A 16004-nucleotide genomic window follows, 5' to 3' on the forward strand; every position below is an offset into this window, starting at 1 on the left:
CTTCTTACTTCATCATTAGTTTCTTTTCTCGATTCTTTTTATTTTTGCGCTCCTTTGTAAATGATCAATTTCCACTGCTATTACCTTCTTTTGACGTCAGCATCTAAAATTACATCTCGTGCATAGCATAAGGCAAATTCAACCATTAGTATGTCCGTTCTTGTTGCTGTTAAAGATGTTCTTGTCCCGATAAAAATAATTCATACTGCCAATAACTTTTCTGCCCGCCTCCGTAGCGGAATGTTTAACCTGCGTAACTGTCACGCGGAAGACCAGGGTTCGATACCCCGTACTGCCAGGGATCTTTCCTTGGGGGGAGGGCTGCTGCAGCGTGCACTCAGCTACAAGAGGCTAACCGGGGAGCTACACAACGTGTTGAAATGTAACGGTTTCAAGGTCAAGAAACACCACGACGTCTGGGACAGTGGTGTGCTGACCATACGCCCATCCTTTACCTGAGGACGGCTTGGCGATCGGTCGGACCCGGCTGGCCCACCTGTGGCCAGACCGCGGAACATTACTTACTTTATTTCACTGCTTTCTTGCGTTGATGTATTTTATGTTTTACTAATGTATTGACCAATACACTTTTTCTACCTGTCTCATAACTGTTCCGTCACTGATAAGTACACCAACGGTGTCCTTGGAAGGACAACATCAATGAATTAATGGAGCAATGTACGCAAGGAGTAGACCCTGAAAAGTGAGGCTTGCTGAAGATAACAGAAATACAGCAAAATGTTGTTATTAGTTGATCTTTGGAATAATTATACCTTTTCTAATAATATTAATAAGAATTAAACGAAACTCAGTGAAATAGCTTCTAAAACAACTGATATCTTGTTATTATTTGATCTCTGCAACAATTATTCCCTTCTTAATATTAATAAAATAATAATAATAATAATAATTTCCCGCACGAAACTAGGTGAAATACACTGCTGGCCACCGTAAATGCAATACCAAGAAAGACAAGAGGTAGCACAACAAAATTTATTTTGTAGATAACATGTTGAGCAAGTATCAAATGATTACGTTTACAGACGTCTGTGACACGTGGTTCCTGCCAGAATCAGTAGCCAGAGTAGCCGCCATTGTTGGAGATCACCGCTGCCACACGTCTCGGCATTGAGTCAAAGAGACGTTGGATGTGTTACTGGGGTACAGCAGCCCAAGCAGCTTCCACACGTTGCAAAAATATCATCTGGTGTGGCAGCTGGGGATGTAATCTGGGTCACTCGTTGAGCAACCATGGACCACATGTTTTCTATCGGCGAAAGATCCGGAGAGCGAGCCGGCCAGGGAAGCACTGCAATCTGGTTATTGACGAAGAACCTTTGGACAATGCGTGCCACGTGTGGTCGCGCATTATCCTGTTGAAATATGGCTGTGGCCGAGCCCTGAAGGTAAGGAAGGACAACTGGCTCCAGCACCTCGGATATGTAGCGCCGGCTATTTAAAGTACCGGCAATGCATACTAGAGGCGTGCGAGAGTAATATCCAATACCGCCCCATAGCATAATACCCGGTGGAAGACCAGTGTGGCGGTGCATAATGCGGCTGTCCAGCATCCTCTCTCCACGGTGTCTCCACACTCGAATCCGACCATCGTGGTGCTGCAGACAGAAGCGTGCCTCGTCAGTAAAGACAACGTCATTCCATCCTGCCGTCCACATCCGTCTGTCATCACACCATTGGCGACGGAGACGTCTGTGGTTCTGCGGCAATGGTAGACGAAGCAATCGACGTCTTGCGGACAGACCACTCTGCTGTAAACGGCGTCGAATGGTACGCGCAGGCACTGGATGATGCGTTACAGACGCAGTGTGCTGTGCTATGGTTCGGGATGTCACTGAGCGATCCGTCACTGCCATGCGCACAATTTGCCTATCAGCACGTGCAGTGGTGCACCGAGGTGAATGCGATCGACCACGTCGGTCCGTCGTACCCTCCTGCATCCAACGGTCACATATCCGCATTACAGTTGTTTGGTTTCGTCCAACACGACTAGCGATTTCTCTGTATGATAATCCACAATCTCGGTAAGCCACTATCCTTCCTCTGTCGAACTCGGATACTTGATCAAACGATGTTCGCCGTTGTCTACGAGGCATAACTGATCGTCTTGTGAAACAACCACAAGGTAAACACACGTGCCGAACGTACACTCGTCGAAATCGCCAAGCCTTAAATGGCGCTATGAGGTGGCGCCACAGGCGCGCGTGATGTGCGTCTGCGCTGAAATTCTAATCAGTTGCATATCTCATCGCTGCAAACCCATGGTGTAAATTTCACTTGATTCGGATGCTTCCTTAGGGTGTTGCATTTACGGTGGCCAGCAGTGTAGCTTCTACAACAATTGATATGACATTTAATGATCTTTATTAAAGTCTTGATTTGAATATTTTGAGTTTTACCGTTTGGACCAGTGCTGCAGTGTTGACGTTTTCTTCGTTAAACTGTGCTGAAATCGCAAGTTGGGAAATTTCGCTAGATATTATCCTCACATATTATATTTCTGCGCTGGTCACTATTCTTTACTGGTTTAACGACTTTAAACTATCGTATATATTTTATTTCCTAGTGAATGTGTCAGATCGCTGTATGTTTGCTTACGTAAGTTGTCAGTTCACAGCAATTTTCATATTATTTAAGAAGTGAAGTTATTGGTTGCAACGTCATCAGACGACAGACAAGTAACAATATCAGTTGACCGGCGCTGACATTTATTACATTAATTTATTGATTTCGTTAGGACAAATGATTCGAAAACCGGATTGAATAGAACACTGTGACGACATAATTATTGTAGCTGTCAGCGTGGAAGGCCATTTGCGGCGGCTCTGGATCGCCGTCATGCGCGGTCGTCAGCAACTAAATGGCTGTCCACAAACCGCACATCACTTCAGCCCACCACCGCGATTTGTAATGCGGACAGCGAACCCGCTTCCCTGATGAGGCTTTCAGAAGGCAGCGCGTGCACGATCACGATAGGGCGTTTGCATCAGCAAATAACGACCCGCACACGTGTGCGGAAGCCGCTGTGGAAACCAAGAACCAATGATGTACCTCCACACAATTTGAAAGAAGTGATTTGGTGTAGAAATATACTGCCTGATAATTAAAAGGATGCGCTAATAAGGAAACTTCATGGGGTGAGAGTGATCACGAAATGGAGTCAAATTTACATATAACTTGGCAGAGTTTGGCCACTTATCAGTATGACCAGTATGACGAGGCAGACGCTCTGGCTGGATGTACGCACTGTTTGGGTTCCTGAGGCAAGCTGGCCAGTACCATTGTCATTGCGTCTTACCACCGAGACAGAGTTTATGTCTGCGTTGCTTCCATACATCTATTAGTGACAGATCTGCTGGAAATGGACACCCTGAGAGGTGACACATTAGGAAGCTGGATGTCCGTGACATACATTTGCCAGTCAAAGGTTCTTCGATCACTACCAGCCGTCACGTAAAGGCGCATCCGGTGCCCCACCACACCATAATGGGAGGAAAAATCAAGCTTTTATTTATTTGTTATTCTTTATTTATTTATTTATTTACTGAGTCAACAGTTTTCTGACTGGTTTCATGCGGCCCGCCGCGCTCTCCTGTGCCAACCTCTTCATCTCAGAGTAGCACTTGCAACCTACGTCCTCAACTATTTTCTAGATATATTCCACTCTCTCTCTGCCTCTACAGTTCTTAGGCTTGGCATCTATCTGTGGTACCATGGAAGAATTTCCCTAATGTCTTAACACATGTCCTATCATCCTGTCCCCTCTCCTTGTCAGCGTTTTCTACATGTTTCTTTCCTCTCCGATCTTACAGATAACCTCGTCATTCCTTGCCTTATCAGTCCTCCTGATTTTCAACATTCGTCTGTAGCACCACATCTCTAATACTTCGAATCTCTTCAGTTCCGGCTTTCCCACAGTCATCCTCGTCATTCCATGCCTTATCAGTCCTCCGGATTTTCAACATTCGTCTGTAGCACTACATCTCTGATACTTCGAATCTCCGGCTTTCCCACAAACCATGTGTCGCTATCATATAGTGCTGTGCTCGAAAAGTACATTCTCAGAAATTTCTTCCTCAGATTAAGGCCTATCTCTGATACTAGTAGACTTCTCTTGGCCACAAATGCCATTTTTCCCCTTCTAGTATGCTTCTGAAGTCCTCCTCGCTCCGTCTGTCGTAAGTCCAGGCTTCACATTTGCGGAAGAATTGCAGGTGCAGAAGTTTTTGGTAGTGGAAACCTAGGCATGGGATAGCAAATGGCTCTGAGCACTATGGGACTTAACATCTTAGGTCATCAGTCCCCTAGAACTTAGAACTACTTAAACCTAACTAACCTAAGGACATCACACACATCCATGCCCGAGGCAGGATTCGAACCTGCGACCGTAGCAGTCCCGCGGTTCCGGACTGCAGCGCCTAGAACCGCACGGCCACCGCGGATATGAAGAGGTTACAAAGTGCTTGGTGTGCAGTATGGTGACTATCCCCAGTGAAGGTCAGACGTGGTCGACAGTACCCTCAATGACGTCTTTGCTTGCCCTCACGTTCCCACACAGTTCTCCATTGGGCTACTGTCAAGTCCAAACTCTTCAAATGTCTCGATACTGCACGATTTGAGCAGCCGGTCATATGCTGGCCCACAATAAGACAGCTTTCGACATCTGTCACAGATTTTCGTAACGCTATCTCACGCGACTACGCGGTATTTTCTTGTCGTTCACAGTGATGACTCGACATTTGTCGTCACTTGTATACCCTGTCAAGCTTGACAACAACGCGAAACACAAGCAGCACTAATGCACACTACTCGCTGTTCTACCTCTCACAGATAATTGCAGCTCGTATCATTTACACACACCCGTCAATGGTGTGTACAAGTACGAAGTTGCACTGACTGCCGAATATGATTTCTGCTGGCCCATGTCCGGAAGACCATACATTCATATAATTGATTCACCTCGTTGGGCCATGAAAGCATCATCTTCATTGCAGATGCCCAATTATGTTCGACCTCCAGCGGGAATCTCGAAGTAGCAAGCAAGGAGAACATAAATGGGGACTGCGGACAGATGGTGCTCGGTGGGAATTTGGATTGGCCGGGAAGCGTGCCTACATAGTCGGCGCAGATGTGATAAACACTGCGTCCGGATGGCACAGTGGTTAACGGCTTTGCTTAATAAACAGGAGATTTTAGGTTTTAGTCTTGGTCTGGCACTCATTTTCACTGGTCTCCCCTGATTTCACATAAAGCCCAAAGTAGACATAAAGTCCTGGTGCAACTGACATCAATAATTTCTTCCCCTACCTTTCCTTTCTCTCCTTCTACCTTCAATTTAGATAATAAGTTCTTATTCTAAAGATAATACAATTCAGAGATAAATTACACAGTGTATTCTTGGCAACGTCCCAACCCTAGGCAGTCTCGAGAACGATCAGTTGCACTGGCTGTTTGGCAATAGTTACATCAGTCATTTGGAGAAATTTTAACAGCGCTTTTCCTTGTCTTCTTTGAGTTATGAGAGCTCTCTTCCTCTTAGATATGCATCATCCTTTAGGAGGAGATTTTCTCTCACTGGTCATTTGAGCGATGTCCTTTCAGGACACGGGACCTGATTGTACATTTAGAACTATCAGAGGTGTCTTTCATTCTATCAGTTTGTGAATTATTCTTCCAGATTTCATTTCACTCTGGCCTATCTTTGAATACTTTTCAAAATATATGGATCTTGATTGGTATCAAGTGTAATCAGTCATCTTCTGATTTAGAAGTGACTCGATGTCAGTGTTTCCAGCCCTAATATTATTTATAGTACTAATTGAACCAATTAGAAATGTTATACAACCATCCTGGTCAGTTTATGGGCTGCTGAGAGAGGGTTTTATTTCCAACTGGAGCGTCGTTAGTAGTTCCTCAAATATGTTCAAATGTGTGTGAATTGCTAAGGGACCAAATTGCTGAGGTCATCGGGCCCTACACTTACACAATACGTAAGCTACAGTCTGACGGAGCCAAGTCTGAAGAATAAGCCGCAAACCATAGTATTTCACACCTGAACGCCTTGATCGTTTACCTGGCCCGTTTTGATGTGTGTGATGGACCTTTATCACGGAGCAATATGACTGTGTTGCCTTTTCCCATATTCCGATAGTTTTTCACGCAATGCTCGATTGAAATCGATCATTTGCTGTTGGTAGCGACCAGTGTTAACAGAGTCACTAGATTTTAGCAGCTCATAACATGTGACACCCTTCTCATCCCACCAAACACAGAACATTGTCTTCTTTCCAAAGCGATTTGGTTTTCCAGTGGATGTCAGTGGTTTGCTTGGATTCATCCATCATTTACGACGCTTCCGATTCCCAAAATATATCTACTATTCGATGCAGAAACGACTTTGTTTTGTCCCTGGCGAGCAGAATTTCGCAAGTGATCTTTCGATTTTCATCCTGTCTTTCAGTCGGCTCATGCGGAACCCATTTTCCGACTTTCTGTGGCTTTACCATAGCTTTCAACCTAAAAGAAACGGCTTTCTGCATCACATTCAATTGTTTAATGATTTCTTGTTAAGTCTGTGTGTCTGCGTCAATTCCTAAGGGACCGAACTGCTAAGGTCATCGGTTCCTAGACTTACACACTACTTAAACTAACATAAACTAACTTACGCTAAGAACAACACTCACACACATGCCCGAGGGAGGACTCGAACCTCCGACGGGAGGGGTCGCCCAGTCAGTGACATGGCACCTCTGACCGCGCGGCCACTCCGCACGGCGAGGGGTTCCTCGTCTCCTACTGATTCACGGTAGATCATTTTCAGGCAACGTCCCGTTGTCCCATACTCTCCAACAAGCAGCTGGGATTAACTTCTTTGAACGTAAGTTCTTAAATTAAATTCAAAAGAGTGCGATTCCTCAGTATAACAGCCTCACACTGAGACTAGTCCACCAGATGCTGCTGCACGTGGGATGTCAACGTACAGATGTGCAGCGTTCCGTGTTACTGTCATATGTGACTTAGTGGCTCTGTGAAGTGCCTAACATTTGGACTAAAGCACGAAACCTCTGGCATATCCCATGCAGAAACAGTAAATGCATACTATAAAACTTTGGCAGTTACTGGTCTTGCGAGATTAACGTGCTTTCTGGAAAACATTGCACATAGTGGCATCTATAATATGCGACGCAGAACTACCTAATGGCAAATTTACAGTCCATTGTTACAGTCAGGAAGACTGCTCCGCATACTCTAGGTCCTCAATGAAACCATTTCTGGATAATATCGTATGCTACCTCGCAAACTCAAAAATTGCACGCCACATCATATTCTTACGTGACCTCCTTAAGTGGCCTGGAGGATACGTCCACAATGCGGAGTTGACGCCATTAAAGCAGCGTCCAGTCTTCTGAGACGACTGTCGTCCAAGCTTAGTGACTACTGATTTATGAAGCGAAAATCTTTCACAAACTAGGAACTACGTTGCGCTGTTAGGTAGTGGATTATGGATTTCGATGTGAAGACAACAAGTTGAAAAAGCATCTACCCGTCCGCTGCAAATCGTGCAGCTCCGCCGAACCGCTTTCTGATGACCTCACCCTCCGTGTCCAGCGACTAACTGTACTTCTGTCGACAGCAGGTGCTCTAGACTTTGCACAAGCGTTTGTGAATATTCTTCATAGTTTCTTTCTCTGCAGTGAGAAATTCAGTGACGGCACTTTGCTTGTAACGTACACTACCTGTAGACGCCACTTTGAAACTGTCCTGCAGCTATGCTACCTGCCGGAAGTAACGGAATCCTGGCGCGCTCATTCAGGAGGTTTCAAATGATACATAAGTAACGTTTCGCATTCGTAGTATTGTTTTCAAGTGAGAAAAAAAATGCGGTGTTTTATTTTCTGGGAAACCCTCGTGCAAAAATAGCTCTTGACCTTGAGATAGCAGCAACAAATATGAACAAAGACAAGGTTGATATGGGATTCCAGAGATATGCTGCCAGAAGAAGGCTGCCAAATATTTGGTATTCTGACACCTAAACGAAGTTTTATGCACCGAATATAGAGCTGAGGATATCTCTCCCATTTTTGAGAAGACAAAGAGACCAATCTGTCGCACTGAGATTCTTTGCAATATCAGGAGCTTGGAGGGAAAGATAATGGAATAGTTTGATAAGAACGACGAAACACTACTTAAAAATGGTCTTGGGAAAAACCATTGGTATTGGAGGAAGCATTAAGTAATTACTGGTAGATATACATGCCGACCTAAACTGTCGACGCACACTAAAGGTAGTTTTTGTAATGTGGGCGCCAGTGCATTTTATTACATCTCCCGAAAATAGCCCAAGTGTGATGTTTAGGTATTTAACAGCTTACACAGCAGACGTAAATGCTGCAGGCCCAACGAAGGCCGGTATAGGAGAAAGATTTGCAACATGTCAAGGCAATCGGCAGTGTCTTTTGTTGCATTCAGAAAAAGGCCTTCTTTGCGATTTGACGAGCTCTCCTGACCTGACGGCACCAGTGTCACAGAAAATCCTTAATTGCTTCGTCGAGGGTTCTCACAGGAAAGTAACAGCTTTCCGAGTCGGGACCTGTAATGTCTTCAGTAATTATCACACTAAATTAAACTACAAGGATCCTTTATTCTTTAGTTTCCATTTCAAAGTCACGTATCCCCATCAATCAGTATCTAATCCCGTGATACTTCTTACGACTGACTGCCCTTCCCTTTATTTCCTTCAGTATTTGAACATTCAAGGTGTATTTTACCAATGTTACCTAAATCTTTAGCAACAGACGATTCAGCTTATATTGCTTTAATGTCACTGTTTGGTTTCACGACAGGTGGCAAAGTTGTCTTTCAACCAGAAGTGCGGCCGTGACAGAAAATCTGCTGGGACTAGGATCAGGAATGCAAAGAAACAATGTTCTCTCAGCAGCAGACAGTGCGCTCTGTTTAAACTGTTTGGCAGATCAAAACTGTTTGTCGGACCTGGCTCAAACCTGCCCTTCGAGGGCGAGTGCTCTAACGACAGTTATCTCCATCACCTACCGTCACAGCATTTCATCCGTTATTACCTATCTCCTACTTTCCAATACGAGCAGAAATTTACCCCCATTCTTTGCGGGAATAAAACTGCTGGAAGAAAGAATATTCCGTCTAGTTTGGAAGGTGAAACTGTGAAGGTGGCTCTTGAATGTAGCTGTCAGAAAAGCAACGGTATGTAAAATTTTAAGAGACAAGGTTCTGTTCTCTGTCGAGCACTCGGTTCCAATGCGCCAGAAAGCTTCCAAACAAAAACGAAAAAGAAAGAAAAACAATAATCTGAGTTATGGTAGGCATATATAAAGAAACGATACAAATAAGAAACGGAGTGAGGCATGGCTCTAATACACCCCCTACGCTGTTCAGTATTTACACTGACGATATAACTCGTAGATGTAACGTTAACATGAAGACCGGGGTGCAGTTAAACAATTCGCTAAGTAAAAACTCACTTCTGTATGCTGATGACCATACACCGATTTTCCAAGAGAAGAGGATTTGCGAGAACGGTTTTATGAACTGAATAAGCTACGTACAAAATATAATATGAAAAACATCTTCTGGAAAGTCTTGAGGGTGACAATTATTGAACTCCATGAATGAAAAAGGTAAACTAGTTACAAACTACGGCATGCACACACTTTATTCAACATATAAACGTCACTACAGATATCCGGATCTAGGTTATGAAATTTTCGATACGTCTGTCATCATTGGGGATGATGTTGCGCACAAGAATAGCGAAATTCTGAGTGAGCGGCTGAAGTGTCGGAACATCGATGCAGTCGATGACTCCTTAAAGGCAGTTTCAGCTCAGAAATGGTTTTGGGATTATTGCTGTACACCTTGTCTTTAATATAGCCCAAGAAAAAGGAGTCGCATGTGTTAGGATCTGGAGAATATGGCGGCCAATCGAGGCCCTTGCCAGTGGCCCCTGGGTACCGCAGAGCCAGAATGCGGTCCCAGAGTTCACCTCCAGGACATCAAATACTCTCCTGTTTCGATGAACCACATCTTATCGGTATCAGGGTCACTTTGGATAGTGGGATAAAGTCATCCTCCAAACGCTTCACGTACCGATCCGTAGTCACCGTGTCATCAAGGAATGTCGTCCGATTATTCCGTGACTGGACGTTGCACACCACACAGTCACCCATTGAGGGTAAAGAGACATCTCCATCGCGAAATGCGGATTCTCAGACCCCCAGATGCGCCAATTTTTGCTTATAGAAGAAACCATGAAAGTAGGCTTCGTAGCTAAACCAAATCATACTAATGCCCATCTTGCTCCACGGCCAGTCGTGCAGTTTGAACGGCGTAACGCAAACCGTTCAGACGTTATGACGATCTTATTTCGTAAAGTTCAATAATTGTCATCCTGCAAGTTATGGCATTTTGTGGAAAATGTCAAGTGAGAACTAAGATGGTAGTTCGTCGAGAAACACTAGAAGTTAACTCTCTTCCATGGAAACTATCGTCTGAATATGAAGAAGATACGCGGACCAAGTTGAGGACATATGGAAATATCTGTGGAACAATTACCAAAACTTAAGTACCACGGAAATTTTGTAAAACAGTCGGAATACGATCCTTATTATATGGAAGTGTATCAAGAGTATTGAATCACACAAGAAAAACAAATACAGGGTGGCGCACGAAATGTGTTACCAATTGTTTCTTTCACAATTAACGACGCACATTAGATATCCCTCTGGGATCTCTACAGCAGTGCCAGCAGTGCTTGGAAAAACAAATGAGTTACCAAATGACGTGTAATTCACTATACTGCCGCTAGGAGACTAGTAAGCAGCAATGGCTGACAATGGAAGACTGACGACACAGCAACGATCGGCAATTGTGTTACTTTTTCATGAAACGAAAAGCCTTGTAGTGACTTAGAGGCTTTTTCGACAACAGTTTAACACACGATGGGTCTCTTGCAAGAAGACCATCCACAGGTTGTACGATAAATTTGTACAGGAAGGAACAGTATTGAAAGCGAAGCGACCTCGGCCTAAGCCTGTTTGTTCGCCGGAGAATATTGAAGCGGTACGAGTTGCCGTACAGAGAAGTCCCGGGAAACTGTGTAGAAAGGCAACAATGCAACTGGGAATATCCAGACGCTCCGTTCAACCATTGTGAAAAGTGACCTCCATATGTACCCATACAAGATGACCTGTGCACAGAAGGCTACTAAAGAACACAAGCAGCAGAGACTACTGTTTGCTCAGTGGGCGGAGGATAGGGAAGAAACTCTCAACAACGTTTGGTTTTCAGACGCGGCGCATATTCACTTAGACGGTGTGGTTAACAAACAAAATGTATGCTTTTGGTCCACTGAAAACCCACTAGTGCTTCATGAACGACAACATTATGCTCCGAGGATTACAGCGTGGGCAACAGTTTCCAGTCACGGATTTATTGGACCCTTTTTCTTTGAAGAAACTGTGAACAGCGAGCGTTATTGGAGCATGCTTCGCAATAGCTTTATTCCACAGCTTCTTGCTACTGCCTTGCCTTTCAACACGCAGTGGTTCATGCAAGATGGAGCACGGCCACATACCGCAAACACTGTGTTGGAGTTTTTACACGAGCATTTCGACATGCGGCTCATTTCACTCAGGTTTACAGGTCGCTTTAATGACGGACAAAATTGGCCCCCCAGTAGTCCAGACCTCAATCCGTATGACTTTTTCCTTTGGGGGTACCTAAAGGAAAAAATTTTCCCGAAACGTCCACGTGATTTAAAAGATCTCAGAAGACTTATTCTTCAAGCTTGCAGTGAAATTACGGAAGACATGTGCCGTAGGGTAATCACTAACTTCAGTGATCGTTTGAAGGAAGTTAGAAAACGAAATGGTCGACATACTGAGCATCTGCTGAGTTCGAACAAATGTCCATGGACGGCTCTTCATTTTAGTATATGTTCCTATCAGATTGTATTGACAATAAAGTTTGTATTCAAAAACAAAATGGTAACACATTTCGTGCGCCACCCTGTACAAAGAGTAGAGTTGAGATTTCGTAGAGCAGTGAAGAGATGCATATGCGCAGATAAAATACGAAATGAAAGTATTCGAAAGGGGTTGAAAATCTGGAGTGTGAAAGAAAAACTGAATGAAAAAAAGAAAATGAAAATGAAATGAACATCTACAAAGAATGGATCAAGAGAGACTACATCAGTTAAGGAAATTAAAACAAAAGAGATAAGAGATGCTGGCAGACCGTAACAGGTCAGAAATGAATAATACGGAAAATGTAGAAGGGAAGAGAGAAGAAGGAATATTGAAGGGGTGGCTTGATATTTGCTGTAGTTATGACACAGAATATTTGAGTGTGGTAGGATCTAATACTCACGTCGATGACGATGCCGGAGAGCGGGAGTATCTTGCAGACGCCGTTGGCGAGGCAGCGGAAGATCTCGCGGTTGCCGCGGTAGAACTGCGCCTGGTAGAGCGCGTCGCCCTCCAGCTGGTAGAGGCAGAGCACGAGCGCGCTGCCGCCGCTCGCCGCCACCGCCGGCTCCACCAGCACGCTGATGTCGCTCAGGCACTGCCCGCCTGCAACAGCACGCCGGGGCCTCCTCACTGACTCCCCTAGGAAGGCACACAGTCTAGCGTGGGCTCCTTCAACGGTGCCCGCCAGTGCGTCAGCTCTCCCGCAGGCATACATTACCCAGCAGCAAGACCCGCTGTACACGTTCGCCGCATCAGCGGGGCACTGGGCCACACCAGCCAGACGGCGCTGGTTCTCGGCCAACGATATTACGAGGGTCACGCCAGAAGAAATGCACACTATTTTTTTTAAATCCATCTTTTACTGTACACGTTTGAAAGTTTTATAGTGTTTTACGCCATCTTGGAACCAGCGCCTGTATACCTTCACGGTAAAATTCAGGACCAACCTGGTGGAGCCACTGTTTGGCAGCGTGCACAAGGGAGTCATCATCTTCAAACCTTGTTCCACGAAGAGAGTCTTTCAGTTTCCCAAAGAGATGATAGTCACATGGAGCCAGGTTAGGACTGTAAGGCGGGTGTTTCAGTGTTGTCCATCCGAGTTTTGTGATCGCTTCCATGGTATTTTGACTGACATGTGGCCGTGTATTGTCGTGCAACAGCAAAACATCCTACTTTTGCCGATGTGGTCCAAAACGACTCAGTCGAGCTTGAAGATTCTTCGGTGTCGTCACATATGCATCAGAATGTATGGTGGTTCCACTTGGCATGATGTCCACAAGCAAGAGTCCTTCGGAATCGAAAAACATCGTAGCCATAACTTTTCCAGCAGAAGGTGTGGTTTTGAATTTTTTTTTCTTTGGTGAATTTGCATGACGCCACTCCGTTGATTGCCTCTTCGTCTCTGGTGAAAATTGATGGAGCCATGTTTCATCACCTGTCACAATTCTTCCAAGAAATTCATCTCCACCATTATCGTACTGTTCCAAAAGTTCTGTGCATACAGTTTTTCTTGTTTCTTTGTGAGCCACTGTCAACATCCTGGGAACTCACCTGGCGCAAACCTTTTTTTACTCCAACACTTTCAGTATTCTGCAAACACTTCCTTCCCCTATCCCAACGTAGGACGACCATTCGTTCACTGTGATGCGTCTGTCAGCAGTCACCAATTCGTTAACTCTCGGCACATTGTGTGGAGTGTGTGCAGTACGAGGCCTGCCGCTGCGAGAACAATTCTCAATATTGCCGTGCCCTCTTTCATCAAGTCACCTCCTTGCCCACTGACTAACTGTACTGCGATTGACAGCAGCTTCTCCATACACCTTTTACAACCTCTTGTGGATGTGTCCTACTGTCTCGTTTTCACAGCACAGGAATTCTATGACAGCACGTTGCTTCTGACGAACGTCAAGTGTAGCAGCCAACTTGAAGACATGCTGTGACGGCGCCACTCACGGGAACAGCTTGAACTAAGTTTGAAAACAAGCGGGAAGAATGTATCTACACACTGTAAAACTTCCACACATGCAGAATGAAAACTGTATTTTTTACAAAAATAGTATGCATTTCTTTTGGAGCGACCCTCGTATGATTCCGTAGGCTACGGACTAGCTCCCCTTTCCTTGTGGGCACTGAAGCAAGAACAGAATGGTCTACCAGGTGTAGAAGTATGAAACCGGAATTTGGTAGCAATAATTACACGTCCGTTGTTTGAAACTGATAAACAGTATTTTATTCAAAATAATCTCCATTGTTATTTATACATGGCTCCCACCTCTCTGGAAGGCTATGAATGCCACGCCAAAAAACAGTTCTTCTTTTGAAGCGAACCAGTCAGAGCTATTTTGGTACATTTTCAAACGAAATGAAGCGTTCTTCAGCGAGAGATTGTCCCAGTGATGCAAACAGATGGTAACCGGCCGGAGCCAAAACTGGAGAATAAGCCGCAAACCATAGTATTTCACACATGAACGCCTCGATCGTTTGCCTGGCCCGTTTTGATGTGTGTGATGGACCTTTATCATGGAGCAATGTGACTGTGTTGCCTTCTTCCATATTCCGATCGTTTTTCACGTAATGCTCGATTTAAATCGATCATTTGCTGTTGGTAGCGGTCAGTGTTAACAGAGTCACTAGGTTTCAGCAGCTCATAACAGGTGACACCCTTCTGATCCCACCAAACACAGAGCATTGTCTTTTTCCGAAGCGATTTGCTCTCTCAGTGGATGTCAGTGGTTTGCCTGGATTCATGCAAGATTTGCGACGCTTAGGTTTCCCAAAATACCGGGTGGGTCACTGATCGTGACCGAGGCAAATATCTCACGAAATAAACGTCAAACGAAAAAACTAAAAAGAACAAAACTTGTCTAGCTTGAAATGGGAAACCAGATGGCGCTATGGTCGTCCCGCTAGATGGCGCTGCCATAGGTCAAAGGGATATCAACTGCGTTTTTTTTTCAAAGATAGGAACCCCTATTTTTTATTACGTATATATTACATATTATACATATATTACGTATTAGCTGGACCACTTTTTTCGCTTTGTGATAGATGGCGCTGTAATAGTCACAAACATATGGCTCACAATTTTAGCCGAACAGTTGGTGACAGGTAGGTTTTTTAAATTAAAATACAGAACGCAGGTACGTTTGAACATTTTATTTCGGTTGTTCCAGTGTGATACATCTACCTTTGTGATCTTATCATTTCTGAGAACGTATGATGTTACAGCGTGATTACCTGTAAATACCACATTACAGCAATAAATGCTCAAAATGATGTCCGTCAACCTCAATGCATTTGGCAATACGTGTAACGACATAAGCGAGTAGTTCACCTTCCATAATGTTCGCACATGCATTGACAATGTGCTGACGCATGGTGTCAGGTGTTTTCGGTGGATCACGATAGCAAATATCCAGCCGTCCGGAGTGGCCGAGCGGTTCTAGGCTCTACAGTCTGGAACCGCGCGTCCGCAACTGTCGCAGTTCGAATCCTGCCTCGGGCATGGATGTGTGTGATGTCCTAAGGTTAGTTAGATTTAAGTTTAGGTTTAAGTTCTAGGGGAATGATGACCTCAGAAGTTAAGTCCCATAGTGCTCAGAGCCATTTGAAACATTTTTGAAGCAAATATCCTTTAACTTTCCCCACAGAAAGAAATCCGCGGACGTCAGATCCGGTGAACGTGCGGGCAATGGTATGGTGCTACGACGACCAATCCACCTGTCATGAAATATGACATTCAATACCGCTTCAACCGAACGCGAGCTATGTGCCGGACATCCATCATGTTGGAAGTACATCACCATTCTGTCATGCAGTGAAAAATCTTGTAGTAACATCGGTACAACATTACGTAGGAAATCAGCATACATCGCACCATTTATTTTGCCATCGATAAGATGGGGCCAATTATGCTTCCTCCCATTTTGCCGCACCATACATTAACCCGCCAAGGTCGCTGATGTTCCACTTGTCGCAGCCATC

The 16004-nt window shown here is 44.6% G+C and overlaps 1 protein-coding gene across 1 annotated transcript in view; it reads right to left on the minus strand.

The window, feature by feature from the left end:
* The window catches only part of LOC126194782 (uncharacterized), a 369006-nt gene that overhangs the window by 227426 nt on the left and 125576 nt on the right, over window positions 1-16004 (minus strand). The window contains exon 2 of the mRNA XM_049933081.1: window positions 12421-12623. Within this exon, the coding sequence (XP_049789038.1) occupies window positions 12421-12623 (203 nt within the window). The remainder of the gene's footprint in view (window positions 1-12420; window positions 12624-16004) is intronic.

This window comes from Schistocerca nitens, chromosome 7, assembly GCF_023898315.1.
Source record: "Schistocerca nitens isolate TAMUIC-IGC-003100 chromosome 7, iqSchNite1.1, whole genome shotgun sequence".
NCBI lineage: Eukaryota > Metazoa > Arthropoda > Insecta > Orthoptera > Acrididae > Schistocerca > Schistocerca nitens.